Genomic DNA, 27,718 nt, shown 5'->3' on the forward strand with positions numbered 1-27,718 from the left:
AGGTCAGGGGGTAGAGGGGAGGACAAGGAAGAGAGAGGGGAGGAGGGAGGAAGAAGAGGATGGAAGAAATTTGAGGAGGACCACTTCCAAAGTTGAAGGTGTGAAGAGTTGCATGGGGTGAATGAAGTATTTCTACAGACGTGAGGAGAATGAAGGGGTCATTGCTCTTGTGGGCCAGAGGAAAGAGGAGAGGGATAATGACTGTATTTACCACCTGCAAATACTACAAACAACATGGCTGCCTGTCTGAGCTGTGACCTTTGCCATCCCGCAGGTGGTGAAAGCGTATGACCACCACGAGCAGGAGTGGGTGGCCATCAAAATCATCAAGAACAAGAAAGCCTTCCTGAACCAGGCCCAGATAGAGCTGCGACTGCTGGAGCTCATGAACAAACACGACACTGAGATGAAGTACTACATAGGTGAGGACGCGCGCACACACACACTCTATCTGTGCTTTAAGCTCGCACATAAGATCTAACACTATTGCATTGTATACCATCTACTAAAATTAATTGATACTGTGCCTCTGACGTCACATGCAACCCGCTCCACATTTAACATCTCACTTGAAATATAGACCAACGCCCTACTTCTCATATATCCCTATATATAAATATCATGCTACATACATATCAATCCAGTAGCCTTGGCAATGATAAACCTGTCACAGAATCACCTCTACCTCACTAAGCTCCTATAGCACTGGGCGAGGGTGATTGACACACAATAATAGATGGCATTTATATGGCCGAGCTGTTTTCCATGTGGTCAAAGCACCTTGCTCTCCACTCTAAGGGCACACTGTCACTCTGGAAGTCCCCTCAACCACTACCCATGTAGAGTAGAGCACCCGGATAGGTTACTGCAGTATACCCTACTAACCTCCCCTCCCCCTCTTCCCTCCTCTCCCCCTTTAGTCCACCTGAAGAGGCACTTCATGTTCCGGAACCACCTGTGCCTGGTGTTCGAGCTTCTCTCCTACAACCTGTACGACCTCCTGCGCAACACCAACTTCCGCGGCGTCTCTCTCAACCTGACCAGGAAGTTTGCCCAGCAGCTGTGCACGGCGCTGCTGTTCCTGGCCACGCCCGAGCTCAGCATCATCCACTGCGACCTCAAGCCCGAGAACATCCTGCTGTGCAACCCCAAGCGCAGCGCCATCAAGATCGTGGACTTTGGCAGCTCATGTCAACTAGGCCAGAGGGTGAGGAGACTAGCTGACTAACCAAGCACAGAGATATAGAGGACCCTAATGAACCCAATGTATGTGCTGGGTGGGGGTCGGGAGGGGTGTTGAGGAGAGAACACCATTGGGTTAGGAGAGAGGGAGAGGCAAGGGGAGGGAGGACTACGCCTTACCAAGCACATCAATATACACAGTCCACTCCTGAAATCAGTGCATTGCAGTTCACCACTCCCAATCCCAATGGATCCTTTGTGAATTGTTCTGGGTATCTGCATGCTTCTGTCTATTATATTTAAGATAGACCTAAACCATTGCATACATCAGCAGTCGACTGTGGTTTATATAGTAGGCCCTTAATGCACACTATATCCCCTCTAGATGCTAGGGGGGGTGTTGTTGGGTAGAGAAGGAAATTGGGGCAGGGAGGGAGGAGGGAGCTATTGGGGGATAGAGAGAGAGAGAGACGCAGGGGAAGGGAGGGAATGGTAGAAGAGGTAGAATGAATAAGAGCCAGCTTTTTGTAAACCAGATAAACGTTCAATGTATATTAACCTTTTCTAAAACATTGCTATCATTTGTGTGTTAATGCCTCTGGATATATCAGGAAGAGGGAGAAGAGAAGGGTGGGGTAGATGGATGGATGGATGGATGAGGGAGAGAGCAGGAATAGCCCACAGATGATGATTCCCTCTCTCCAGTTTTAAAAGAGAATGCGCTCCGTTTTCTGCGGACGGTAAATAGAAATGGCGAGGGAAGCTATGGAGGGAGGCCGTTGCCAGGTTGAATAGGAACTGGCATTCACAGCACGTCTTTGAGGACTCTTGGGAAGATGAGGAAATGGGCCTCACTACAGTGCTCAAGTATAGAATCTCAGCGGCTCTGCTGCACCCAGTTTAGATATTTCTACTCAGCTTGGCCTGCCACCCTGTGGGCGAACGGTGTCATGGCACCACCTCCTCCACCGTCCTGTCTCCCTCCACAAGTGGGTGTGCTCTAATTTAGATTAGAAATGTTATTAAAGGGCCACAGCTCTGTTCTGATGTAACCAACATACTGGAGCTAATACCTCTCTCTTTTCTCATCACATTTTCTCCCCTCGTCTTTCCATCTCTCTCTCTCTCTCTCATTTTCTCTTCTTTGGTAATATTTTATTTCTTTACCTACCTGTCCATCCCTCCTCTGTCGTCTCCCCCCTTCTCCCTTCTCTCCCTCTTCACCTCTTTTCATGTCTTCCCTCCGTCCTCTCCTCCTCTTCTCTACCACAGATCTACCAGTACATCCAGAGTCGGTTCTACAGATCTCCGGAGGTGTTGCTGGGCATGCCCTACGACCTGGCCATCGACATGTGGTCCCTGGGCTGCATCCTGGTGGAGATGCACACGGGAGAACCCCTCTTCAGCGGCTCCAACGAGGTAGGCTGTGAGAACACACACACACACAGCATTGGGTGTCAATGCCAAACTTGCCCCTGACCTGTCCTGTTGTTTCTCTCTCTCTCCAGGTGGATCAGATGAATAAGATAGTGGAGGTGCTGGGGGTCCCTCCCAACCACATGCTGGATCAGGCTCCCAAAGCACGGAAGTACTTTGACAAGCTGTCTGACGGCCTGTGGACCGTCAAGAAGAACAAGGACATAAAGAAGGTACTTTACCCCTCGGCCTCCGTGAGTAAAACTCTGCTCTTACTTCATCTTCTCATCTCATCTCCGAAACACATCCCTCCTGTCACTCACAACGCAGTAGGTTCAAGTTCCCTTGTCATCCCACAGATCTTGGATCAGATTACCTTGCTCCTACCCCCAAACCTAAACTTAACTACTAGGGGGATGGAAAAATATTTGACCCTAGTGTCAGTGGTTAGAGGCAACTTCTCTACTTACTCCTACTTGTATTAACCATTCACCCCTAGAGAGGGAAAGAGAGATGTGGAGAAGTAAGGGAGGAGGGTTAGCTTGATTTTGGAAAGTAGTTTGTGCAGAAGAGGTATTTTCTCCCTTTTCTAATTTCTAACCTAAACTCACACTCTTAGGAATGATATCAGAGTCCTCAGCATCTTCCTCTCCAATCATCATCATCATCTAATCCATCAGAACCCCTCGTCATATAGCGTTCCCTAATTGTTTAAAAAGGTATTGTTGTTACATTATTGTGTCTGTATCAGAAGCATTACATAGCTACGCTAACCCTTTTATGGGATAGATTGATGAGATGAAGGAGTAAAAGCAGATGAAAGGTGGAGGTTGAACAAGGCCTGGATTACGGTGGAGGTGAGAGATAGAGGGGGAGAAAGGTTTGGATCAGATGTTAATTAACTCTGTCCAAAAGACATTAGAGATGGTGGGGATCAGCCATCTCACCCCAGAGACAGGCACACCGTGTGTGTGTGTGTGTGTGTGTGTGTGTGTGTGTGTGTGTGAGCACACGTGCACACCTATGGGTCTAAGCATGTATTTTCACTAGACGATTAGGGGTTAAGTGAATTGCAGGATAAGACAAGACAACTTATTGTTAGTTTTAGGACTAGGAGCTGATGGTCTTTAGACCGGAGACCATGTAAGGATACATGTTGGAGGTCTCATTCATTCAAGCTTCTCATCACTGGCTTGGTGTTATGTAAAAAAGGATAAAGTAGGCCTAATTAGTGAAAGTTATCTATTCATAATATGCATTCTACTGACCATCAACCATTTCACCATCATAACAACATGCATGCTTGCATGTGTGAAATTCAACCATAATAATAACTAAAAGTCACAAAAACTGCCTCGAAGAAAATGAGAACTCAACAGCGTTTCTCTGCACCTCCCCACATCCATATTCTCCGTTCTCCCCCCTCTCCATCTCCCTCTATCCCCCTCTTCAGGAGTACAAGCCTCCTGCGACGCGGCGGCTCCATGAGATCCTGGGGGTGGAGACCGGGGGTCCTGGCGGGAGGCGGGGCGGGGAGCAGGGGCACGCTCCCTGCGACTACCTGAAGTTCAAGGACCTGATCCTGCGCATGCTGGACTACGACCCCAAGACGCGCATCACGCCCTTCTACGCGCTGCAGCACAACTTCTTCAAGAAGACGACGGACGAGGGCACCAACACCAGCAGCTCCACCTCCACCAGCCCGGCCATGGACCACAGCCACTCCACCTCCACCACCAGCTCCGTCTCCAGCTCCGGTACGGGACACAGCAGTTAGTATACAGTATACCTTTACCATAAGCCACACTCACAGTCCACTGCATGGGGAAACATCTAGCGGAAGCCACTGCAGAGGTCAAACCTCAATAGAACAAACTCTAAACATTGGCAGCCTGTTCGATCCCATATTCCTACTGCAGTGTTTCCCCCCCAGATAATTCCCCCTATGTTTGTGAAAAACACAGTCCTTAGATTGAGAGCTATTGAAAGCCCGTTGAAGCAATGTTGGTTAGTACAGTACTGTAAAGGATATTGTCTGGGAGATCCCTCCCACCTACATAGTCTTCGGGGGAACACTGCAGTCTACTGCGTCATAATGATGGTGGTTCAATGTTACATCTCAGCCAGCCCCTACAGCCCCTCTCTCTGCAACAGCTACACAGTCTCCATAGAAACAAGCTCCTAGTCACTTCAGCCGCAGCTCAGTCCCTACAGCCTGCAGCACAGCGTCACCATAGCAACAGCTCAGCCTCAGCGGCCTCTCCTCTGCCACGGCTACAGCTCCCATTCACCATGGCAACAGATAGTCACCTTAGCTACAGCACCATGTTCAGCAGCTCAGCAGCAGGTTATGTTCCCAGCAGTGATGGACTCAGTATGTTGATGTAACAAACCTATTGTGTATTCTGACTGACCAAGTGTATTTTCCCCGTCTCATCCCCTACTCCTTCTCTCCAGGTGGATCTAGCGGTTCTTCCAATGACAACCGGAATTACCGGTACAGTAACCGGTACTACAACAGTGCAGTTACTCACTCAGACTACGAGATGCAGAGTCCACAGGTGAGCGGAGGTTTAAATCTGACCTCACTCTGATGTCTCGGATCTCATCGCATGGAACAACATGTTCTTCCTCTATACCAGCTGGAACTGACATTTATACAGTGAGGGAAAAAAGTATTTGATCCCCTGCTGATTTTGTACGTTTGCCCACTGACAAAGAAATGATCAGTCTATAATTTTAATGGTAGGTTTATTTGAACAGTGAGAGACAGAATAACAACAAAAAAATCCAGAAAAACGCATGTCAAAAATGTTATAAATTTATTTGCATTTTAATGAGGGAAATAAGTATTTGACCCCTCTGCAAAACATGACTTAGTACTTGGTGGCAAAACCCTTGTTGGCAATCACAGAGGTCAGACGTTTCTTGTAGTTGGCCACCAGGTTTGCACACATCTCAGGAGGGATTTTGTCCCACTCCTCTTTGCAGATCTTCTCCAAGTCATTAAGGTTTCGAGGCTGACGTTTGGCAACTCGAACCTTCAGCTCCCTCCACAGATTTTCTATGGGATTAAGGTCTGGAGACTGGCTAGGCCACTCCAGGACCTTAATGTGCTACTTCTTGAGCCACTCCTTTGTTGCCTTGGCTGTGTGTTTTGGGTCATTGTCATGCTGGAATACCCATCCACGACCCATTTTCAATGCCCTGGCTGACGTAAGGAGGTTCTCACCCAAGATTTTACGGTACATGGCCCCGTCCATCGTCCCTTTGATGCGATGAAGTTGTCCTGTCCCCTTAGCAGAAAAACACCCCCAAAGCATAATGTTTCCACCTCCATGTTTGACGGTGGGGATGGTGTTCTTGGGGTCATAGGCAGCATTCCTCCTCCTCCAAACACGGCGAGGTGAGTTGATGCCAAAGAGCTCGATTTTGGTCTCATCTGACCACAACACTAAGTGAACATCAATTTTGGCAAACTTCAGACGGGCATGTATATGTGCTTCTTGAGCAGGGGGACCTTGCGGGCGCTGCAGGATTTCAGTCCTTCACGGCGTAGTGTGTTACCAATTGTTTTCTTGGTGACTATGGTCCCAGCTGCCTTGAGATCATTGACAAGATCCTTCTGTGTAGTTCTGGGCTGATTCCTCACCGTTCTCATGATCATTGCAACTCCACGAGGTGAGATCTTGCATGGAGCCCCAGGCCGAGGGAGATTGACAGTTATTTTGTGTTTCTTCCATTTGCGAATAATCGCACCAACTGTTGTCACCTTCTCACCAGGCTGCTTGGCGATGGTCTTGTAGCCCATTCCAGCCTTGTGTAGGTCTACAATCTTGTCCCTGACATCCTTGGAGAGCTCTTTGGTCTTGGCCATGGTGGAGAGTTTGGAATCTGATTGATTGATTGCTTCTGTGGACAGGTGTCTTTCATACAGGTAACAAACTGAGATTAGGAGCACTCCCTTTAAGAGTGTGCTCCTAATCTCATCTCGCTACCTGTATAAAAGACACCTGGGAGCCAGAAATCTTTCTGATTGAGAGGGGGTCAAATACTTATTTCCCTCATTAAAATGCAAATCAATTTATAACATTTTTGACATGCGTTTTTCTGGATTTTTTTGTTATTATTCTGTCTCTCACTGTTCAAATAAACCTACCATAAAAATTATAGACTGATAATTTCTTTGTCAGTGGGCAAACGTACAAAATCAGCAGGGGATCAAATACTTTTTTCCCTCACTGTATGATATGCTGTAGATACTGCATTCTCTGTTTCTAACGATGACCCATCTTCCTCCTCAACCCCCACCTCCAAGGCTCCATCTCAGCAGCAGCTGCGCCTCTGGCCGGGTGGAGAGGGGGGCATGGGTCCCCTGTCCAACAGCGGCAGTAGCGTCGGCGACCCCCCATACCCCCAGCTGCTGCTGCACAAGCCGGCGGCCACGCAGCACTCGCGCCACTTCCTGGGAGGTGGCGGCGTCGGGGGCATGATGGAACCGCACCACCCGCACCCCATCTACGGCGGTCACCACGGCAACGGGCGGGGCATGCGGCAGACTGGGCAGGGGAACCAGCCCCAGGGCCAGGCTTCACAGGGCCGCAGGGCCAGCCGCTGATGCCCATCTCCTCCCCACAGATGCCGGACAGCATCGAGCTCAGCCTCACACACCACCACCATCTGGGTCAGTCTTCCATCATGCCGCCCCCATCCAGCTTGGACTCCAGCCAGTACGGCTCCTCCAACCTCCACCTGGGCCTCTCTGCCTTTCGGACTAGGACGGTCACGGCCCCCCAGCCGCTCCCCGCCGGCTCCCAGCAACAGTTGGCCCAGCCCCCAGCCTCTCAGGACAGCTTGGTCGCTGCCTCCGGGCTTGGATACATCCCCCCATGCTACCCGGGCAGTAACAACAATAACAACCCTCCCCAGGGTAGCGTGGTCGGGGGTGGGATGCTCACCGGGGGGCCCCCACCCAGGGGAGTAGGGGGCGGCGGGGGGAGGCCGGATTCTGATGAGTCCACCATGATGGGTGTGTGCGGCAGTGGAGGAGGCGGCGGTCAGAACGCGGCCAACTCTTGATAAATCTTGAACAAATTCCAAAAGCCATACAATTTTAACAACGACAACATTACAATTTCAACACACATATACATTACACACACTCGAGTTTGAAACAAATATGGCCACACATACAGAGTTACAGAGACAAACCTGTGAAATATCAAAGGAATTGAGTTTTGTTTTGCATGGGAGAAGGTCGAGGGAGAGTAAGAGGGGAAGGCTTTGAAACTATTTTTATCCTTTTTTCACTTTGTTTTTCTTTTGTTGAAGGAAAGAAACAGGGCTCAGTAGTTGGAATGGAAAGTTTCAGATAAGTTTGTTTTTATTGTTATTATTATTATTATTATTATTATTATATTATTTGATTTTATGTGATTTAAGGAAAGGTTTGCAGCGAGATTTTTGTTGTTTGGGTTGTTTTTTGGAATGAAGACCGCAAAGGTAGATGAATGGTTTGAAAAGTGGTAATTGTTGGTTAAGAAGAGGGAGGCACGAGAGAGTACCCTTATGCTATTTTTCAATCTTTTTTATTTTAATTTTGTTTGTTTATTTTTTCTGAAGTCTAGGTTTAATTGTACATGTTTTATTTATTAAACATCACTACATGAGGAGGAGGGTAAGTGGGGAGATCAGAAGAGCTTTATTTATTCACCCCTTTTATTTATACAGGTTTAGTTTTTTTTATTTGCTGACCGACAGAAAACACTTGCGCATACACATAGAAACAAACAAACTGGAGTCTTTTAGTTTGTTTTTCAGTTCAGTATATCTCACCCCCGAAACACATTTTTATTTTTAAATGTTTCCATTCTTCTCTTGCTTGACACAATGGCTTATATATCTGAAACTATGAAACAGATCATAGAAATAAAATGAAGCAAATGACAAAACCCGTAGTCACCACACAGTGAGAAACTATACGATGAGGAGGCTGAAACATTTGCCGAAGTGAGCCGCTTTCAAGAGGAGAGGGGGAACAAAACTTTACACAAAAGGAGGAAGTGATTCAAGAAGAACGAAAAACAACAAAACATTTTGCCACAAGGAAAACCAAAATGCTTCCCTGTTGTTTGTTTAAAAATAGTCTGCCTTCTACTTCACCATCTAACCAGACTCTTTCACCCTCTTTCTCTCTCTTTCTCTGTCTTTTCTTACTCCATTTTGTTTTGGACCGTAAACTACAGAAACGTAACACATTTTGGGTTGGATTAACTCTGGATATGCTAAGCCAAATCTTGCTCACTCTCTCTGTCTCGATCTCTCGCTCTCTTCTCCTCTCTGCCCCATTTTTCTGTTGGAAGGAAGGGAGGGGGGAGGGGGGCAATATATAGCAGGAGGGAGGAGTACTTACATATGAGGGGACACTTTCATGCCCTCCTTACCCCTACAGCGCCCCCCTGACTGACTTCTCTGCCCCCTTTTCTTTCTCATGTATTTTTTTTCCCCCTCCCTCCTTCACGACACTCTGTGAGTGCTGTTTGCCATCAAGTCAAAAAAGTGAACTACTTCTCTCTCGGCTGCTATCTCCACTTTCAACCATGTTCGGATTGCTGCTAAAGAAAACAGACAGAGATAAATAAATAAAAATGAAACTTTTTAACCCTCCTGCTTCAGAAAAAATGGAAAAATAAACCACTGCATCTCATGTATTTATTACTATTTAACAAGAAAAAGAAAAGGTAAAAATTAACCTGTTTTCTTCTGTTTTTTGTTTGGTTGCCTTCTTCCTGCAGGTGAAAGTTGGGCATTGACTAAATGTAACAGTTAAAGGTGGTATTAAAACACTGACTTAGTTTAAGTCAGCCACTGGGCGGGGCCTGAATGGGGGAAACTGGGTAAGAATAAAGGTGGATATATAAGAATAAAGAGTATACTTTTGCACACAAAGGTCAAATGCAAATCACAGCTTTCTGCTTTTTTCATCTTTCAGTCGACAGACCCTCATCTTGAGCAATGTGCATACAGTAGTAGGCCTGCACAAAGACAAAGTGTTGATGTGGCAAGCTAATAACTAAGTGATCACTGACATGGCATAATAAATCTGAGATTTGCGTTTGACCTCAAGTTATTTCATTATTTTTTTGTACCTGAGTGTAACTGGTGTTGGGTGTGGTGGGGATGATGTCCATGAAGAACCACAAAGTTGGTGTGGCTACTAATGAACTTATTAGGAATCAGTCTCATCGTTTGGAGAGTCTTGCACTGTTGCGACTATTTTATTGTTGCCAATATACAGTAGCAGGAAGCTCTGAGTAAAGTATGTGTAAACATAGCAGTATAGCTAGATACATTAATGATTGACTATCACAAGGTTACACTGAGTACACATAGTGTCTCCACTGTGTTTGAACCAGTGTCTTCCTGGAGGTAACGATTGATGAACACATGCTACTGGAAGTGTTAGAAGACAGGTTGTTGTTACCCTAATGGCCTACTCTATGCCCCTAGCTGTATCTTTGGTCGCAGCTTACGTTGGCACAATCCTCCAATTATCTATTCAATTGTCAATGGCAAATGCTGTTTAGTTCAAAATGTTGACTGTGGGGGGGGGCAGTATGGTGACTTATACCATAAAACTACATGCAATTAGAACCAATTTAGGACAGTTTGACTCATGTTCAGCATACATTGCATTCTTCCTAGTTGAGAGTTATTGAATATGAATATAACAGGTGAAGGTCAAGTGTTTTATTCACACAAGTTACTGAGTAAAATAGAGAGCACCGTTTTACTGGCATCTGGTGGATAGGTAAGTGAATTACATACTCAGAAAGTTTACATTGTAACAACATAGTAGGCTATGCAAAATACGCGTTCATATATCATTGCAAATACAATTAAGCGAATCATTAATTAATCAACTACGCCCAGTATCCTACATGCAACGAACGTCCCCGTGTGTGCCAAGTGCGTAATTGTTGCGCCAAAACCAGGTGAGCGCAATTATCAAGCGCCTACAAGATGAATCTTTGAATGGTCACTCTAATTTGCAACCGTTTGCTTACAACAGTGTGTCCGGGAGGCGCTCTGGGCTACAGCGTTTTATTATTTTTTCTGCGGCTTTGGCCACTTTGAACATGGAACAAGTTGCGTGGATGTTTTTGTCTGTTTGCATTTCTGCCTTTCCATTCACACAAGTGTCCGCGGAAGCTGATTTTAATGTCGACAGATGGGGTGGTCAAGTGCATCAAAACTACCAATTTGCGGAGCGGCACCTCCCGGGCAATGTACCAGTACGTGAGGTGATCAGGCCTCGGATAGGGGAAGACGATGCCATCGGTGCCCCGCGGTCAGAACCACCATACTACTTACTTCCCATGTTCCAGCACTCGGCGGTTCCCGTCGTCGATAGGGACTTGTTCAGACCAGTCGCCGGGAAAATACGTTTTCCCAGTATCTTGACCAACCTCTTACTCCCGCCACAAAATAGTCCAGAGCTCAACCAAGTCTCTCCCGTGAGTAATCCACGTGGAGTGGAGGTGTTGTGCGGGTACAACCAGATCTCCGTTCGCGTCAACAGAGGTCAACTACGGTTTAGGTGTCTGGCCTCAATGCTCTTCCTGGGCGCTTGCCCCGTCACCCGGGTCACCACACTTTTCTTTTACTTCCATTATAACCTGAATGACTGTGGCAGTACTCAAACGGTAAAATGTGTTTGGATACATTTTGACCACACTATCCATTAGGCGCACACTTAAACTGACGCTAAAATATGTACTTTTATGCTGTTAATTACTTCCAGACCATGAATGGCCAGCTGGTGTACTCCAGCTCACTTCGCTTTTCTCCAGAACCACAAGGGCCAGTGATAAGAGCCATACCTCTCAACCTCCCCATTCAGTGCATTTATAACCGGTATAGTGCCCAGTAGAATAGCCTACAGTAGGCATTTATACTTCATATTACTTCTACTGTGTGAGTGGTTTTTGCCGTTTACCATCCATTTCCTTACCAGATTCCACTACTCCTACAAAGTTGGCTATGTCCCCGAGGTGCATGACCGCACTCTCTTGAAGAGTATGAATGGCAAACACATATTTAGGCTCATTGCATGCAATGGTAAGTAAACATGTCCCATTACAAGAGTTGCCAAGTTGATTTAAGGTACAGAGAAAGAGGGGCCAATTTTTCTCTCCAAATCTAGCGCAATGGGAACACTTGTTGTCAGAAGAGAGCTACATGCTTGGGGAGCCAATGTACTTCAAAGCCTACGCTGCTTTTGTCCCCAAAGATGAGAATGTGTTTGTTGATTCCTGCTTTGTTACGCCATCCAAGGACCCAAATACCACACCCCGCCTCGAGGTCATTCACAACTTTGGGTAATCAAACACTTAAGTTCTCACACACTGATGACGGTATAGCGTTTGTGTCTATTCTAGTGATGGTTATATCCGCATGTATGTGTTTTAGATGTATGGTGGACAGCAAGCGGAAAGGCAGTCAATCCCAGTTCTTCTCCAGAGAGTCAAATGTCCTGCTTTTCACTGTGGATGCTTTCCTGTTCCCCCAAATCACTGCTAAGGTTAGGCTATATCCTTTTATGGCACACAAATGTTACACTAGTGAATAGTGACCTATATAATATCATACTCTGTTCCACAGCGTCTCTACCTGCACTGTACTATGACTGTCAGGAAATCCACTTCAAAGCGGAGCGCCAAATCCTGCACGTACAATAGAGCAGTGGGAAGGTAAACTATCTTTTTGGAGTCTCATCAGCAACCTTGCCCAATCTGATCTATTTCTATATCCAGTGGTGGGGAAAGTACCCAATTATCATACTTGATTAAAAGTAAAGATGCCTTAATAATACTCAAGTGAAAGTCACCCAGTAAAATACTACTTGAGTAAAAGTATTTGGTTTTAAATATACTTAAGTATCAAAAGTAAATGCTATAAATCTTTTCAAACCTTGAATTATGCAAACCAGACAACACGAGTTATTTATTTATGGTGCCAACATTCAGACATAATTTACAAACAAAGCATTTGTGTTTAGTGAGTCTGCAAGATCAGAGGCAGTAGTGATGACCGCGAGTTCTCTTGATAAGTGTGAAATCGACCATTTACCTGTCCTGCTAAGCATTCGAAATGTAACAAGTACTTTGGTGTGTTAGGGAACATGCATGGGAGTAAAAAGTACATTTTCTTCAGGAATAACTGTAGTAAAAGTTGTCAATATAAATAGTAAAGTACAGATACCCCCAAAAAAGCTGTACTTCAAAGTATTTTTACTTTACACCACTGTCTATCACAATCATGGTCTCAAGAATTACGTCACAAGTTACATAGACGATGGTCATGATTAGTGTGTTTTGGACACAGATAATAATGAAATCATTAAGTCATTCAGTTATGTCATGCTACATAATTTTTTGCACTGGTTAACCAGGGGTTTATTCACTAGAAACCAAACGGAAGCAAACCACTCGTTTTTGTTGCAAAACGTTTTCTGTTAGGAGTAAACAATCTCTGTTGCAAAACGTTTCAGACTAATGATTACACCCCTGATTGTCATGGTTATGTGTCCTGTTAGGTGGGAGGAGCTGTATGGCCCTCCCTCTGTGTGCTCCTGCTGTGATTCTGTCTGTGAGGTGTCAGAGATTTGTAAGTATACAACATAGTTCAAGCTGGACCAGCTTTTTTCCCTCATCTTAGATTCATTCTTTGATACAATGTATGCTGATCTGTAACCTGTGGTTCCTGTGGTTTTGCCTGATGTTTGTAACCAGGGCCAGCCTTGATGTCTCCTTCAGTGAAAAGCCTGATCACCAGTGAACCCTGGAGAGTGTTGGAGGGCAGGGAGAAGAGTTTGCCCATTCAGGCTGAGGAGAGACAGCCAGACAGTGAGGAAAGGGTGGAGGAGACCTTGGCAGTCACTTATAGAGTGGAGGAGAAGGTGAAGTTTAAAAGCTTGGCAGTCACTCCTTGGGGGGAGGAGGAGAAAAACATGTCAGTCGTTGTTATGAATAAGGTAGAGGTGGTGGAAGAGGGGGCGCAGGAAGGGACAGTTATAGGCGTGAGAGAGGAGGGGGTGTTAGCCAGAAAAGAAGTGGCTGTGGAGGAGGTGATTGAGGACAAACGGGCTGAGAAGGTGATTGACGTGGAGGCTGTAGAGAATGGCACAGACCAAGTGACAGAAAGTGTAACTTTGGAACATGTACCTGAGGAGGTCAAGACTGGCAATATTTCGGAGGGAAATACTGTGATGGTTACGGAGGTAGCTCAGAGGAACATGTTGAGTGTCGTCACCGCGAATGCTGAGGTGTCAAATAAAGTTAAGGAGCAGGTTGCTGGGGGAGAAGGGTCGAAGGTTAAGATAGTGGGGGTTGGACAGATGCCTTTGGAGGACGAAGCGGCAGTGTTTCTGCAGGGGTACGTGGAGCCTGCCGAGTGGAGAGAAGACTACCAAGGACCAGCCCTAGAGGAGGAGGAGCTGGGGAGGTTTTGGAAACCATCCACAAAGGTTAGTTTTCATCTAGTCTAGTGAATGTTTCAATGCCGCGTTTTCATCTAGTCTAGTGAATGTTTCAATGCCGCGTACTTGAGTTTTAATGTCAGTTTCGGTTGCAATCATTTCAAGTGTTCATGTCATACCAGCTGTTTTAAAATTGACCTTTTTCTTATTTTCAGGACAAGCTTGCTGTGCTGGAAACTTCTGTCCCTATTGGAACATTGACATTAAATTAACTTAAATGAAATATTTCATAAGAAGAATTACACAAGTGTCCTTGTATGATTGAATATTAAATTACACTTGAATTGTTATAAGCAATGAACAAAGCTCAATGTTTTCATGGTAGCTGGGCATTTGAGGGATACATCTTTTTTTTTGGGGGGGGGGGTGCATATTGAAGATGTAAACGTATGGCGTTCTCTGAAAGGTACAACTATTTTACACACAAAAAATGACAGGGAGCTCAGAGAGAGGGAAGACTGCAGGATTAGGGTTGCAAAGCCACAGGTAATTTACCAAAGTTCCTGGAACATTGTTATTTTGGTACTTAACAGGCAATCTATGGTAGTGTAGCTAACTTTATACTTTAACTTTTAAAAAATGCATTCATAGTGTTTTATTTTCATATCTGGGTCCATATTGTCCATGAGTTTCTAGTGGATACACCACATGGTTAATGAGAAAATAGCCTAATTAATGAAAAAATCGAAACAATGGCATTATTTTAAATAAAGTTTTTTCACAACTGTCACCAGTTTGGTGCCAAAACATTAACAAAAAAGTGTGTAAAAAAAAAAATATTTAATGTGGAAATCCTCATATTAAACACCAATTGTATTCACTAGGTTGATGGTTTATATTTAGGATCATGTTTACAGCTTTGTCATACTATTTATTAAAACATTTTAATCATCTTTATTTTATATATTTTACATGTGATGAGTCCACACAGAGGGCCAGAGATAGACACCTTTGATAATCTGAAGTACCCAAAAAGGCCACTAGATGTCCTGTGATAAAATTCAAAAGAAACTTGAAATTACCTAACTTCTGGCAGTTTACTGGTAAACTTTGAAAGTTACCAGTAATATACCCTCCCTTTCAAATCAAATTGTATTGGTCGCATACACATATTTAGCATTAGGAGCTAGAAACAGAGCTGCCATGTCTATAGATGCAATCTTGGTCACTACATGCAACCCTAGGCAGGACTGATGTAAAACTCTTTCAAGCTATTTTGTGGGGATGGCAACAAGTGGTGCATGAACAGTGCCTTTCACATGCAAATGAATGATGAGCATATGTAAATTGCATAATGCAGTGTTGGAGAACTTGCACTCACACTGTCACACACACATACTTGACTCTTTCAGCGTAGTAGACCTACTTATCCAATAGAAATCCCAGATAACGCTTGTAGGCAATGTCATGGCGAAGTTGGCTAGCTAAGCTTGTGCACAAACTCGTCATCGGGTCTAACGATTCGATCACACCGACATTGTCTTTGCGTAAAATGGTATGCAGCATCATCTGGATATTTGTGCAACAAAAGTTCAATATTCACCTTCCCCTACCATTTCTGTCCAGCCGTCTACGCATACAGTTTGACGCATACGTTCGATAAATCCAACGTATGCACCACACAGAACGCAATGCTGCAATGCAAACACAGCGTCCCATTGGAAATGAAGGTACTTCTAGTGTACCAAAATGCAATGAGGTCTTGCACCGAACTGCGCATGTGTAGGCGGTCAAGTCAAAGGCACTCCTTAGATAAAGTTTTTTTTGACGAAAAATGAAACTTGTCACTTTCACGAGGTTGGCGTATTAACATGTTCAACTACAGTATGAAAAAATGTACGCACTCACTAACTGTACGTCGCTCTGGATAAGAGCGTCTGCTAAATGACTAAAATGTAAATGTAATACTTAAAACACTGGCTCGAATCTAGGTTGTGCCTTTAGATTTAGAGAAAATTAACTAAGGAAGAATTTTTCACTTCTCTCATTGACTTCTCAAACACCAAACCCTGGCCTGGTCTGCTTTGTCTGTTTCAAGCGTTCCCGGATGTCTCGCGATGTTGCGCCTCTGGGTTTAAAAACTGTGGAAATCAGGAGGCTGGTGGGAGGACCTACAGTGCATTTGGAAAGTATTCAGACCCCTTGACTTTTTCCACATTTTGTTACGTTACAGCCTTATTCTAACATGGATTAAATAAATAAAAATCCTCATCAATCTACACAAAATACCCCATAATGACAAAGCAAAAATAGGTTTTTAGAAACGTTTGCAAAAAACAGATACCTTATTTAAGTATTCAGGCCCTTTGCTATGAGACTCAAAATTGAGCTCAGGTGCATCCTGTTTCCATTGATCATCCTTGAGATGTTTCTACAACTTGATTGTAGTCCACCTGTGGTAAATTCAATTGATTGGACATGATTTGGAAAGGGACACACCTGTCTATATAAGGTCCCACAGTTGACAGTGCATGTCAGAGCAAAAACCACAAGATTCTCTGGTCTGATGAAACCAAGATTGAACTCTTTGAACTGAATGCCAAGCGTCACGTCTGGGGGAAACCTGGCACCATCCCTACGGTGAAGCATGGTGGTGGCAGCATCATTCTGTGAGGATGTTTTTCAGCGGCAGGGACTGGGAGACTAGTCAGGATCGAGGGAAAGATGAATGGAGCAAAGTACAGAGAGATCCCTGATGAAAACTTGCTCCAGAGCGCTCAGGACCTCGGACTGGGGTGAAGGTTCACCTTCCAACAGGACAATGACCCTAAGCGCACAGCCAAGACAACACAGGAGTGGCTTCAGGACAAGTCTCTGAATGTCCTTGAGTGGCCCAGCCAGAGCCCGGACTTGAACCCGATCGAACATCTCTGGAGAGACCTGAAAATAGGCTGTAATCGCTGCCAAAGGTGCTTCAACAAAGTACTGAGTAAAGGGTCTGAATACTTATGTAAATGTGATATCAGTGTTTAATTTTTTAAAATACATTTTCAAGAATTTCTAAACCTGTTTTCACTTTGTCATTATGGGGTATTGATGAGGGGGAAAAATGATTTAATACAATTTAGAATAAGGCTGTAGCGTAACAAAAATGTGAAAAGTCAAGGGGCCTGAATACTTTCCGAATGCACTGTATAGACGGATCGGCGCATTGTGGTTTCCATGTTTGATACCGTTCCATTTATTCATGAGTGCCAAGGGAAGCCAGGCTTCCCAAAAAATTGGACCAAGAAAAAAAGAAACATAAAATAATTTATTTTGTCACTCTGTATCTCACTGGAGAAAACATCAGAGCGAGCTCAACAGCGCCCCTCTGTCTATGTGTAGGCCATCTATCTGATACTGTCTGGTCCAAAAGAGTGTGGCATTGAATGCAAGGTAAGCCAGCGAGCATTTGGCCTCCCTTGATGATAAAAAAAGTATAAAAGAATAGCCAATCAGTGTTGAGCTCAACTGTGAATGGTCCTGGTGCACAAAAAAAAAGTGTAAAGGGAAGCCCGTTTTGGATTTGGCTTCACTCCAATCACATTGCATCGAGAGCATACATCATTGACAGAAATTCGTTGTGAATCTCATTGTGTTGTTGTCCTCTGGTGGCTAGCTAGCTAGCTAAAATTGTCCCTTTCCTAAATTAGCCATGGATGGAGATAGGGATTTGGACTTGTGGTTTTACTTAATTCTCTGTACTGGCCAATGATTATAATGGCGATTCTGATCCAACCATAAATTCATACATTGTGCCCCTGGCCAGAGAGAATGGAAGTTCAATATGTAGCTAGACGTAGAAGGCTAATGTTAACTAGCTAACATTGCCTATGGAAGGAAATTAGGCTAGCGAGCAAGCATTTTAGACAGGTAGCCTAGGACAACAAAAAATGAAAGTGTCTACTGTATGACAGAGTGATAGGTCGTTTCGTCAACATGAAAGAGCGGAGGATGGCATTGGCGTTTCTCTACATGTAGGGTGAGTCAACATGTTTTTTCTATTTGCGCGAACACGCACGCACACAGAATTCAGAACCATGGACAGCCACATATTTAGCTTATTTTGATTGGACTAAATTGTTTTTGGTGTCTTTTAGTTGTCTCTGTATTATACTAAGCACAGGTGATTTGATGATGTTGAAATGGTGCTGGAATAGTGGAGGCAGCTCATGTTTTCTTTGCGTGGTTCTAAATCAATAGTTGTTTAGTGGTCCTAAAATGTCGGAAACAATAACTTGCTTGACCATGCTGTAGGTCATGTAACTGTTTGTTACATGCAATATGCTTTGTGGACTTCACCAGACAGTGGTTGCTCTCCAGTTTTGTGATGAAACAAAGGTGTGGTTGAATTTATTCTGCCAGTGTCTTATTGTCTCGGCCTTAGGCCTATATATCACAGTGGCAAGGCATACGAACTAACAGGTTACAGAGCAAACTACTTAATTATCGCAACACACAGGTTGTAATATGGCTTTTTTTTCTGGCTTGGCTTCCCCAGTGATTTTATCCACGCACCGCTACTGTTTATTCCATTCCATCCATTAATGTGCCTGTCCTCCTATAGCTCCTCCCACCAGCCTCCTCTGGTGGAAATGTCTATTTTGTATAAAGGGATGTGTGAAAGACCTGACAGACATTTTCATAAACCTCGACATGTTTCCATAATAGCCTGACCATGGATAGGTGGATGTGGTTATCCAGGTATCTGAGGCACAGAACACAAACAAGGAAGTAACGCAACGTGTAAAACAGAGTGAAAGATGATTAGTATCTGTCACCTCAGTAGACGGAGAGAATTTCAGCCTCTGATCTAACAACTCACTCTTACTTAGAAACCTACAATGCTGTTTCTTGTGGTGATGGTGTCATTTCACCTGATGAAACAAAGTGACACATGCTCCTCTTTACCACAACTCCGTCTGAATGGAGACTACATTCTGGGAGGTCTATTCCAGCTGCATGAGAAGTATGGAGTGACTGATACAGCGGCTGATACTGAGAACAGAAAACCTGAAGCGTTTCAATGTCACAGGTAAGGCGAAGTCTGCTTTCACCACCGGAAAAAAATTATACGGTAAATGTCAAATGTTTTTGCACACATTTTGACAATAAACCTATGCAACCTTTTATTCTACATCCAAGGTTTAAATTTTCCTCAGCAAGCTACCAGCAGATCCAAGTCATGAGGTTTGCTATTGAAGAGATCAACAACTCCACAGAGCTGTTGCCTGGTGTGAGCCTGGGCTATGAGATTTTCGACTACTGCTCTGACTTGCTCAGTTATTGGGCTGCTCTGGACTTTCTGACCCAAAAGGGAGGAGGAGCCATCCCTGTGTGGAACGGAACACACTACAGACCTAAAGTCATCTCAGTCACTGGCCCGTTTGGAAGCAGCCAAACCATCAGTGTCGCCCCTCTGTATATGTCGGAGATGATTCCAATGGTAAGTAGTATTTTATGACACAATATAACCTCATAATGGTGCTATTTATACAGTAGCTGCCTTGTTTGTACTCTTCAGGACTGGGTCTGTAGAACACTGTAATATAAATGTACCTGTACTGTAATGATTTGAATAATGCTGCAAAGTAATTAAGGGAATGGATATGAAGGGCATTGCATGCTTGTTCAAATATGACAATCCTTGTTCTCACAAAAGCATTATCGTTTTATGTTTTACTTCAACAGGTGACTCATGGGGCATCAAGTGTCCAACTAAGCTACAAAACGAGATTTCCCTCATTTTTCCGAACCATTCCCAGTGACAAATATCAGGTGGAGGCTATAGTCCGTATACTCCAACAGTTTAACTGGAACTGGGTGGCTTTCATCGGTGGTGACAATGACTACAGCAGAGATGCCTTGACAGTTTTTCAGGATGAGATTAGACCAGCTAACATCTGTTTGGCTTACCAAGACACCATTCCCCAAAACCAATCCTTAATAGGGCATCTATTCAACAACATAGCCATGTTCAATGTCCGGGTTATTGTAGTCTTTGCCAATGTGGAGTTTGTCATTCCTTTCATCCAGAAGGCCATAGATCTCAGAGTGAAGGAGAAGATATGGATCGCTAGTGAGACATGGTCTATGAACAAAGAGTTGATCAAGAAGAGTCAGATTGAGAGCATAGGGACGGTCTTAGGTGTCACTGTCCAGAGGCACAAGGACCTGAGAGGATTTGATGAGTTCATTAACAACACAGTAAAATCCAGACATGAGAATGAATGCACTGACATGGACTTGAAGGAAAGATGTGGTCAGATTTGCCCTGACTGCATCTCCACCAGTGCCCAGACAATTATTGGAGAGGACCCGACATACAGCTTTGTCATCTACTCTGCAGTGCATGCTGTGGCTCATGCACTCCACAATACTTTGCAGTGTGGGACACGGATCTGTGCCAACTCAGAAATCATCGCTTATCCTTACATGGTAAGTGCGCTGCATCTCCTTCAACATGAAGCCTTATGGTCAACCACATCACCAAAAGTATGATTATTCATTGACGTTATCGTTTAAGTTGACTATTTCATCTTGCATTCCCAGGTCACTGAGGCACTAAAACTGGTCAAATTCAAACTGGACAATCAAAGTATAGAGTTTGATGAGAATGGGGACCCACCGGCTCATTACGACATTGTACACTGGGACTGCAAATATGGAACATGTTCTAATGTGAACATTGGCTCATACCTCACCAACCCCACACCAAGCTTCCATATAAATGAAACTCTCATACATTGGTTTGAGGGCACAAAGGTTAGTACTAAATTCTTCAAAAGCATGTGAGTATACATTACACACGATCAAAACACTGAGTTGTATTCAAATTAGTGATAACTGATGCTGGTCTTTTCCACAGTGCTATTTTAAGCTGTTCCTACTTCTTGCAGGCTCCAGTCCTGCAGTGTTCTAGTGAGTGTAAATTTGGCTCCAGAAGAGTTCAAACTGGCTTCCACGCCTGCTGTTTTGAATGTGAGATCTGCTCTGATGGAAAGTACATCAACCACACAGGTACAGAGCAACATGACTTTCTGTTATTGCCTGGAGTCTTTCCTGGACAGGTCAAGCGGTCAGGAAGAACACCTGGCACCATTTACAGTGCCCTCCACTAATATTGGCACCCATGGTAAATATCAGCAAAACGGGCTGTGAAAAAAATGTATATTGTTTATCCTCTTGGTCTTTCATTCAAAATATTCACAAAAATCTAACCTTTAATTAAAGTAAAATAATTGAAAGAAAAAATTAATTATTATCATAAAACAAATATTTTTCTCAAATATATGTGTGCCACAATTATTGGCACCCCTTCAGCTCTGAGTCTTCTCCTATAATGCGTAATGAGGTTGGAGAACACATGGCAAGGAATCTGAGACCATTCCTCCATACAGAATCTTTCCAGATCCTTCAGATTCCGAGGCCCAAGCTTGTGGGCCTCGGCAGTGGTGAAAAAAGTATTCAAAAGTTATACTTGAGTAAAAGTAAAGATGCCTTAATAGAAAATTACTCAAGTGAAAGTCACCCAGTAAAATACTACTTGAGTAAAAGTCTAAAAGGATTTGGTTTTAAATATACTTAAGTATCAAAAGTAAATGGAATTGCTAAAATGTACTTAAGTATTAAAAGTAAAAGTATCAATAATTTCAAATTCCTTATATTATGCAAACCAGACAGCACAATCTTGTTTTTTATTTATTTACGGATAGCCAGGGGTACACTACAACACTCTGACATTAATTTACAAACAAAGCATTTGTGTTTAGTGAGTCCACCAGATCAGAGGCAGTAGGGATGACCAGGGATGTTCTCTTGATAAGTGCGTGAATTGGACCATTTTCCTGTCAAAATGTAACAAGTACTTTTGGGTGTCAGGGAAAATGTATGGAGTAAAAAGTGCATTCTTTTCTTTAGGAATGTAGTGAAGTAAAAGTTGTCAAAAATATAAATAGTAAAGTAAAGTACAGGTACCCCAAAAAACGACTTAAGTAAAAATACTTTAAAGTACTACTTAAGCACTTGGTTTAGGTCAGGGGACTGGGATGGCCATGGCAAAACATTGATTCTGTGGTCAGTTAACCATTTTTGTGTTGATTTTGAGGTGTCCTTTGGATCATTGTCCTGCTGGAAGATCGAACCACGGCCCAGTTTAAGCTTCCTAGCACAGGCAGTCAGGTTTTGATTTAATATCTGCTGGTACTTGATGGAGTCCATGCTACCATGTATCCTAACAAGTTCTCCAGGGCCTTTGGAAGAAAAACAGCTCCACAACATCAAAGATCCACCACTATACCTCACAGTGGGATGAGGAACTTCTCTGCATGGCTATCTTTCTGTCTACACCAAACCCACCTCTGGTGTTTGTTTCCAAAAAGCTCTATTTTGGTTTCATCTGACCATAGAACCCGGTCCCATTGCAAGTTCCAGTAACGTTTGGCAAACTGTAGGCGCTTGAGTTTGTTGTTTGATGACAGCAAAGGCTTTTTATGGCAACCCTCCCAAACAACTTGTGGTTATGTATGTCTGATAGTAGGTTTGGAGACTTTCTGACCCCAAGACCCAACTAACATCTGCAATTCTCTAGCTGTGACCCTTGGAGATTTTTTGGCCACTCTAACCATCCTCCTCACTGTGTGTGGGGTCAATATAGACACACGTCCTCTTCCAGGCCGATTGTTAACATCTCCAGCTGCTTTAAACTTCTTAATTATTGGCCAGATAGTGGAAATGGCCATTTTCAACCATTAAGCTATTTTCTTATAGCCATTTCCTGATTTGTGCAGCTCAACAACCTTTTGTCGCACATCATTACTGTATTCTCTGGTCTTTCCCATAGAGATGGATGACTATGGGAACTTGGCCTGTGTGTCACCTCATATTTGTACCCCAGTGAAACAGGAAGTCATGGCTTACCACTTAAGTGTTCCTAATCACTCAGGTGAACTTAAAAACTTAAAATATGAATGGGAATATACTTATAAGAATTTCTAGCGGTGCCAATAATTGTGGCACATGTTTTGGAGAAAAAATATATTTATTTCACATTAATTATTTTCAATCATTTTACTTCAATTAAAGGTTCGATTTTTGTGAATATTTTAAATGAAAGACCAAGAGGATAAACAACAGACATTTTTTTCACAGCCCGTTTTGCTAATATTTACCAAGGTTGCCAATATTAGTGGAGGGCACTGTATGACCTATGAATCACATGACAAGAATGATGGTTATCTGTACACATATTAGCATCTGTCACCCAGACTTTCTCTTCCCTTCCTCCCCCAACAGCCGATCCCTACAGCTGCATAGCATGCCAAAAGGATGAGTGGGCCAGGAATGGCAGTACATCATGCACTAAGCGCACTATAGAGTATCTGCATTCCGATGCTCCGTTGGTCATTTTTCTGATGTTCCAGGCCAGCTCCATCATCGTCATCTCAATTGCCATCTTGGTTCTGTTCCTTTGTAAGAAGGACACCCCTGTGGTGAAGTCAGCCGGTGGGAGGCTCTGCTTCTTCATGTTGTGTTGCTTGTCCATGTCCTCCATCAGCGTCTTTCTCTACATCGGCAAACCCACAGAGGCCATCTGCACCTTACGCAATTCTGTGTTTATAGTCTTCTATGTCGCCTGCCTGTCCTGTCTCGCTGTTCGCTCCTTCCAGATTGTCTGCATCTTCAAAATGGCCGCCAAACTACCCAAAGCATATGATTTCTGGGTCAAGCATGGTGGACAGTGGATCACTATTATCACAACCACTGTCATAATGCTGTTTCTGTGCACTTTGTGGATAGCAATTGAAGGACCCAGGCCCAATCAGATAACATTGTATAGCGAGGTCATTTTGGATTGCACATATGGAGTCCTCCCCATCTTTTATTTGATAGTACTGTTTGCAGGTTTGCTGGGTATTGCATGCTTTAGCTTTGCCTACATGGGAACTGACCTGCCCAAAAACTACAACGAGGGTAAATCTATCACTTTCAGCTTGCTTATCTTCTTCATCTCTTGGGTCATCTCTCTGACGGTGCACCTGTCTACCAAAGGAAAGCAGACACTCTCCGTCAATCCTTTCTCTGTGTTGTGCAGTCTGTATGGTATTCTCTTTGGTTACTTCTTCCCTAAATGCTATATCATTATCGTTACACCTGAGCGTAATACAGCAGCCTATTTTCAAACCGCAATCCAGAGTTACACACTTCAACCTAGATAATGTACAGATGTTGATAATGTCATATGACCTGTGTTGTGTGGCACTAGAACTGCCTATACTGTGTTTTGTTTCTTTTCAGTCTATCTATATTTTGTAATCCCATACTGTTTTCCTCCTTAAAAGCATTTAAATTGTTTTCCCATTAATACAACACTTTCTAAATTATTTTTTGTGTCCAATCAGAAAACAGTAGGTTAAAAGCAAGTAACAGCGTGTATCAAGTGCATTTATTATCCAAAATCCTTTCAAAGTTCACACTTTCAATCTACAGGAGTACTAAAATACTCTGAATTGTAGCAGGGATTCACCATATTAAAATAGGATGAACATAATGACTGAAATATGTATTTTGAAATATTATGGTGTGCTTAAAATAAGCTGTTGAAGTTTGACAAGGCTGTACAACAAGCTGGTGGTAAACTAACAGCACCATGCCTGTAATTGTTTTCTCATCTTGTTTGGACATTCTTTACATGAAGTTAGAGCTGCGTACAGAGGCTAAGTAACACAAAGTCCAACAATAACTGAGGATAAACAAAATGAAGGCTGATTTAGTCCCATAGAGCCTTCCTATAGTCAGTCAGTTTCCTTGATTGGAGGCAGAGTTCAGATGTCTTTACGAGTTTTTCTGAGGGACCTTGATTGTTACCTGAGGTAAAGAATAAAATATGTTTTTGAAGCTTTGATATTAACACATTTTGTGAACATACATAAAGTTGCTTGTGAGATGTTGCTGTTTATTACATATGTAACGTGGCAACAGCGTTCATACATTTACGTATGTGGCCTGAATATTTTATCCTAGAGTAGTGTGGGGGTGATAGGGTCCTTACTGTTTTCACTTCAGTGTAGTTGTCCAGGCCATACTCTCCCAGCTCACGACCGTTACCAGAATATTTGTAGCCACCGAAGGGGGCTTGGGCGCCAAACACATCATAGCAGTTAATCCTTAGGAGAAAGAAATGGACAAACCACACACACAATTAGCAGATTATAATAGGTCAACTTCAGCCAACTTCTGGACCTTAATACTACGGAAAGAAATTGACAATTTGATGGACGTAATGTAAAATAAAGTAAGCTAGAAATCAGCGTACCAGACAGTGCCAGCGCGGAGTCCGTTAGAGATGTAGTGGGCCTTGTCGATGTCTTTGGTGAAGACAGCAGCTGCCAGGCCGTACTTTGTGTCATTGGCTCTCTCAACCACCTCCTCCAGAGTCTTAAACTTCAGGATCTGCATCACCGGCCCAAAGATCTGAACACAGACACAGGCAGGGAGAAACAATCAATATTATAGAGGAGAAAGGAATGTAAAGAATCTAACCTAAAGAGATATTTTCTCTAAAGAGAACATGTTACACATGTATGATCTTGTCTGGTTACTTTCCTTAAAGCTAGAATACTTAATTGAAACAAAGTGTTCTCCTCGCCCCAGTTTCGCTAAAAAGCTAAGGGATGGGGCTGGAAAAATGTAACCACTCAAATTCATAGACAGAGCAATGGATGCAAGGACTGACCATCCATGATATCACATGTATAGTTTTAACCATGTTTTGAGGCTATACAGTGTTTGTTTACATTTGTTGTTTCCAAACACTGGAGTAAAACAAGCTTATATTTTGGGTTCTGATGGGGTACGACAGTTGAACTAAGCTCATGAGGCATTTATACGATCTATTCTTTAAGAATCAATGGGTATATATCATTAATTTACAAGTTCAAAAATGAATGTAGCAAATAAGGATTCTAGCTTTAAAATAGCCACACAAATATACTTTAGACAACCAAAATATACAGGCTTTTCTTTTCATTTTCATGGGTATAGCCATTAGGGGGATTCTGTCAAGGCAGCCTCAAGAGCCAAAATGGTGGATCTTGACAGCCAGTTTCATGAAGAGTGAGTTGTTAATAATGACACTGCCATGCTGTACCTCCTCACGGGAAATGGTCATGCCATCCTGGACATCTCCAAAGATGGTTGGTTGGATGAAGTAGCCACGGTCTGCAGCCACCCCTCCCCCACACATCAGTTTGGCCCCCTCACGCTTCCCACTGCTGATGTAGCCCAGAATCTTCTTGAACTGTTCCTCGTCCACCTAGATAGGGAACCGTTTTATAGAGCTTGTAAGTGGGTGCCTTATTAATGTGTTAGGAAGAAAACTATAAACCAAACCAGACTACAAGTGCTTGTGTATATGTATGCATGCAAGTGCGTTCTTGTAGTTGTTTTCTGACAAAGCCTCTGCATTTGGAAATGCTGGTACCACAGTTACTTGAGTACAATAGAGTGTGCAGCTCTTCTGTTTTCATCCAGTGTCTTATGTTTGGGTGTGCATCTTCAACTCCTCTACTCGTCTGGGTGTGTTTGTGCACCATGCAGTATTTCAAACCTGGGGTCCCTGCTCAGTCTTCATGTTGAAGGGGTCTCCCACCACCCTGCTCTTGGCCCGCTCCACGCTGCGCTCCATAAACTCATCATAGATGGTGTCCTGCACGTATGTACGGGAACCGGCACAGCAGCACTGGCCCTGGTTAAAGAACAGGGCGAAGTGGGACTGTTCCACCGCCTCCGCCACTGCAGAAAGAGAGAGAGAGAACACACAGTCATACATAGCTGATATGTTTCGACTTGAGGTTCTGCAGCATTGGATTCCATGAAATTGACACTGGGCCGGAAGTGTTGTGGAATACAATGGGCTGCTTTGCCATTAGCTAGCCTAGCATGCTGACGAAAAAGGCAGTTTAAAAACTAGTTTTAAAAAAATGGCTGAGCTAGGTTTCGACTTGAAGGGGAAGGTTTATTTACTGCTGAACCTCAAGTCGAAACATATCGGCTAAGTCAGACACAGCAATCACAATACAACAAATAAGACACACACAGGCAAACATGCACACACCTTAGTAGATGTCAGAGGAGGCTGATAGGAGGATGGGCTCATTGTAATGTCTGGAATGGAATTAATGGAACAGTATCAAACATATGGAAACCACATGTTTGACTCCGTTCCATTGATTCCATTCCAGCCATTACAATGAGGCCGTCCTCCTATAGCTCATCCCATCAGCCTCCTTTGGTAGATGTCCTTCGCTGTAAAAGTAGCAGCTGCCTGTTGCAATTGATACTTGATAAATAAAACGGACACCACGCTTTGTTGAAGATATTGCTAAATAATCTGTAGCAGACTATCCAAATTAAGTGTTCCCATTCTTTTCATATTTCTAACTGGATGCCCATCTAAAAAGTAAAGCAGCCAGGAGCCATACTCACTGTTTGCATCAGACATGATTATGTTGGGACTCTTTCCTCCCAACTCCAGAGTGACCTTCTTCAGGTTGCTGGAGCCAGATGCCTGCTGGATCAGGTGACCTACCTGGACACATA

At 43.6% G+C, this 27,718-nt stretch overlaps 5 protein-coding genes across 5 annotated transcripts in view; 4 read left to right on the plus strand and 1 right to left on the minus strand.

Annotated features, from left to right (window-relative positions):
* Nucleotides 1-9,723, plus strand: part of LOC121556068 (dual specificity tyrosine-phosphorylation-regulated kinase 1B-like) — a 68,782-nt gene extending 59,059 nt beyond the window's left edge. The window contains 8 exon segments of the mRNA XM_045212815.1: nt 275-422; nt 921-1,207; nt 2,455-2,601; nt 2,691-2,852; nt 4,052-4,355; nt 5,056-5,159; nt 6,917-7,196; nt 7,199-9,723. Coding sequence (XP_045068750.1) covers nt 275-422; nt 921-1,207; nt 2,455-2,601; nt 2,691-2,852; nt 4,052-4,355; nt 5,056-5,159; nt 6,917-7,196; nt 7,199-7,677 — 1,911 coding nt within the window. The 3' untranslated portion in view covers nt 7,678-9,723.
* Nucleotides 9,724-10,590: 867 nt separating this feature from the next.
* Nucleotides 10,591-14,427, plus strand: LOC121556067. Its single transcript, XM_041869941.2, has 9 exons — nt 10,591-11,303; nt 11,402-11,514; nt 11,615-11,718; nt 11,804-11,978; nt 12,070-12,181; nt 12,262-12,350; nt 13,196-13,266; nt 13,392-14,125; nt 14,293-14,427. Exons 1-9 carry the CDS (start codon nt 10,737-10,739, stop codon nt 14,347-14,349), a joined length of 2,022 nt encoding a protein of 673 aa, XP_041725875.2. The 5' UTR covers nt 10,591-10,736; the 3' UTR covers nt 14,350-14,427.
* Nucleotides 14,428-14,526: 99 nt separating this feature from the next.
* Nucleotides 14,527-21,462, plus strand: LOC121556099 (taste receptor type 1 member 1-like). The gene is made up of 6 exons (XM_045212819.1): nt 14,527-14,543; nt 19,265-19,565; nt 19,811-20,557; nt 20,672-20,764; nt 21,019-21,139; nt 21,443-21,462. The coding sequence occupies exons 1-6, from the start codon at nt 14,527-14,529 to the stop codon at nt 21,460-21,462; spliced, it is 1,299 nt and encodes a 432-aa protein (XP_045068754.1).
* A 1,887-nt stretch (nt 21,463-23,349) lies between these two features.
* Nucleotides 23,350-24,850, plus strand: LOC121543846 (taste receptor type 1 member 1-like; the record flags this gene model as incomplete). The annotated part of the gene is made up of 1 exon (XM_041853987.2): nt 23,350-24,850. A coding segment is annotated over one exon (987 nt), but the record flags the coding sequence as incomplete, so codon positions are not given.
* On the minus strand, nt 24,542-27,707 carry LOC121543045 (aldehyde dehydrogenase, mitochondrial-like; the record flags this gene model as incomplete). The annotated part of the gene is given in 6 exon segments (XM_045212831.1): nt 24,542-24,985; nt 25,170-25,284; nt 25,434-25,591; nt 26,268-26,432; nt 26,727-26,911; nt 27,605-27,707. Coding segments are annotated over 6 exon segments (759 nt in total), but the record flags the coding sequence as incomplete, so codon positions are not given.
* Between the last annotated feature and the right edge of the window lie 11 nt (nt 27,708-27,718).

This window comes from Coregonus clupeaformis, unplaced genomic scaffold (genome assembly GCF_020615455.1).
Source record: "Coregonus clupeaformis isolate EN_2021a unplaced genomic scaffold, ASM2061545v1 scaf0053, whole genome shotgun sequence".
NCBI classification, from domain to species: Eukaryota; Metazoa; Chordata; class Actinopteri; order Salmoniformes; family Salmonidae; genus Coregonus; species Coregonus clupeaformis.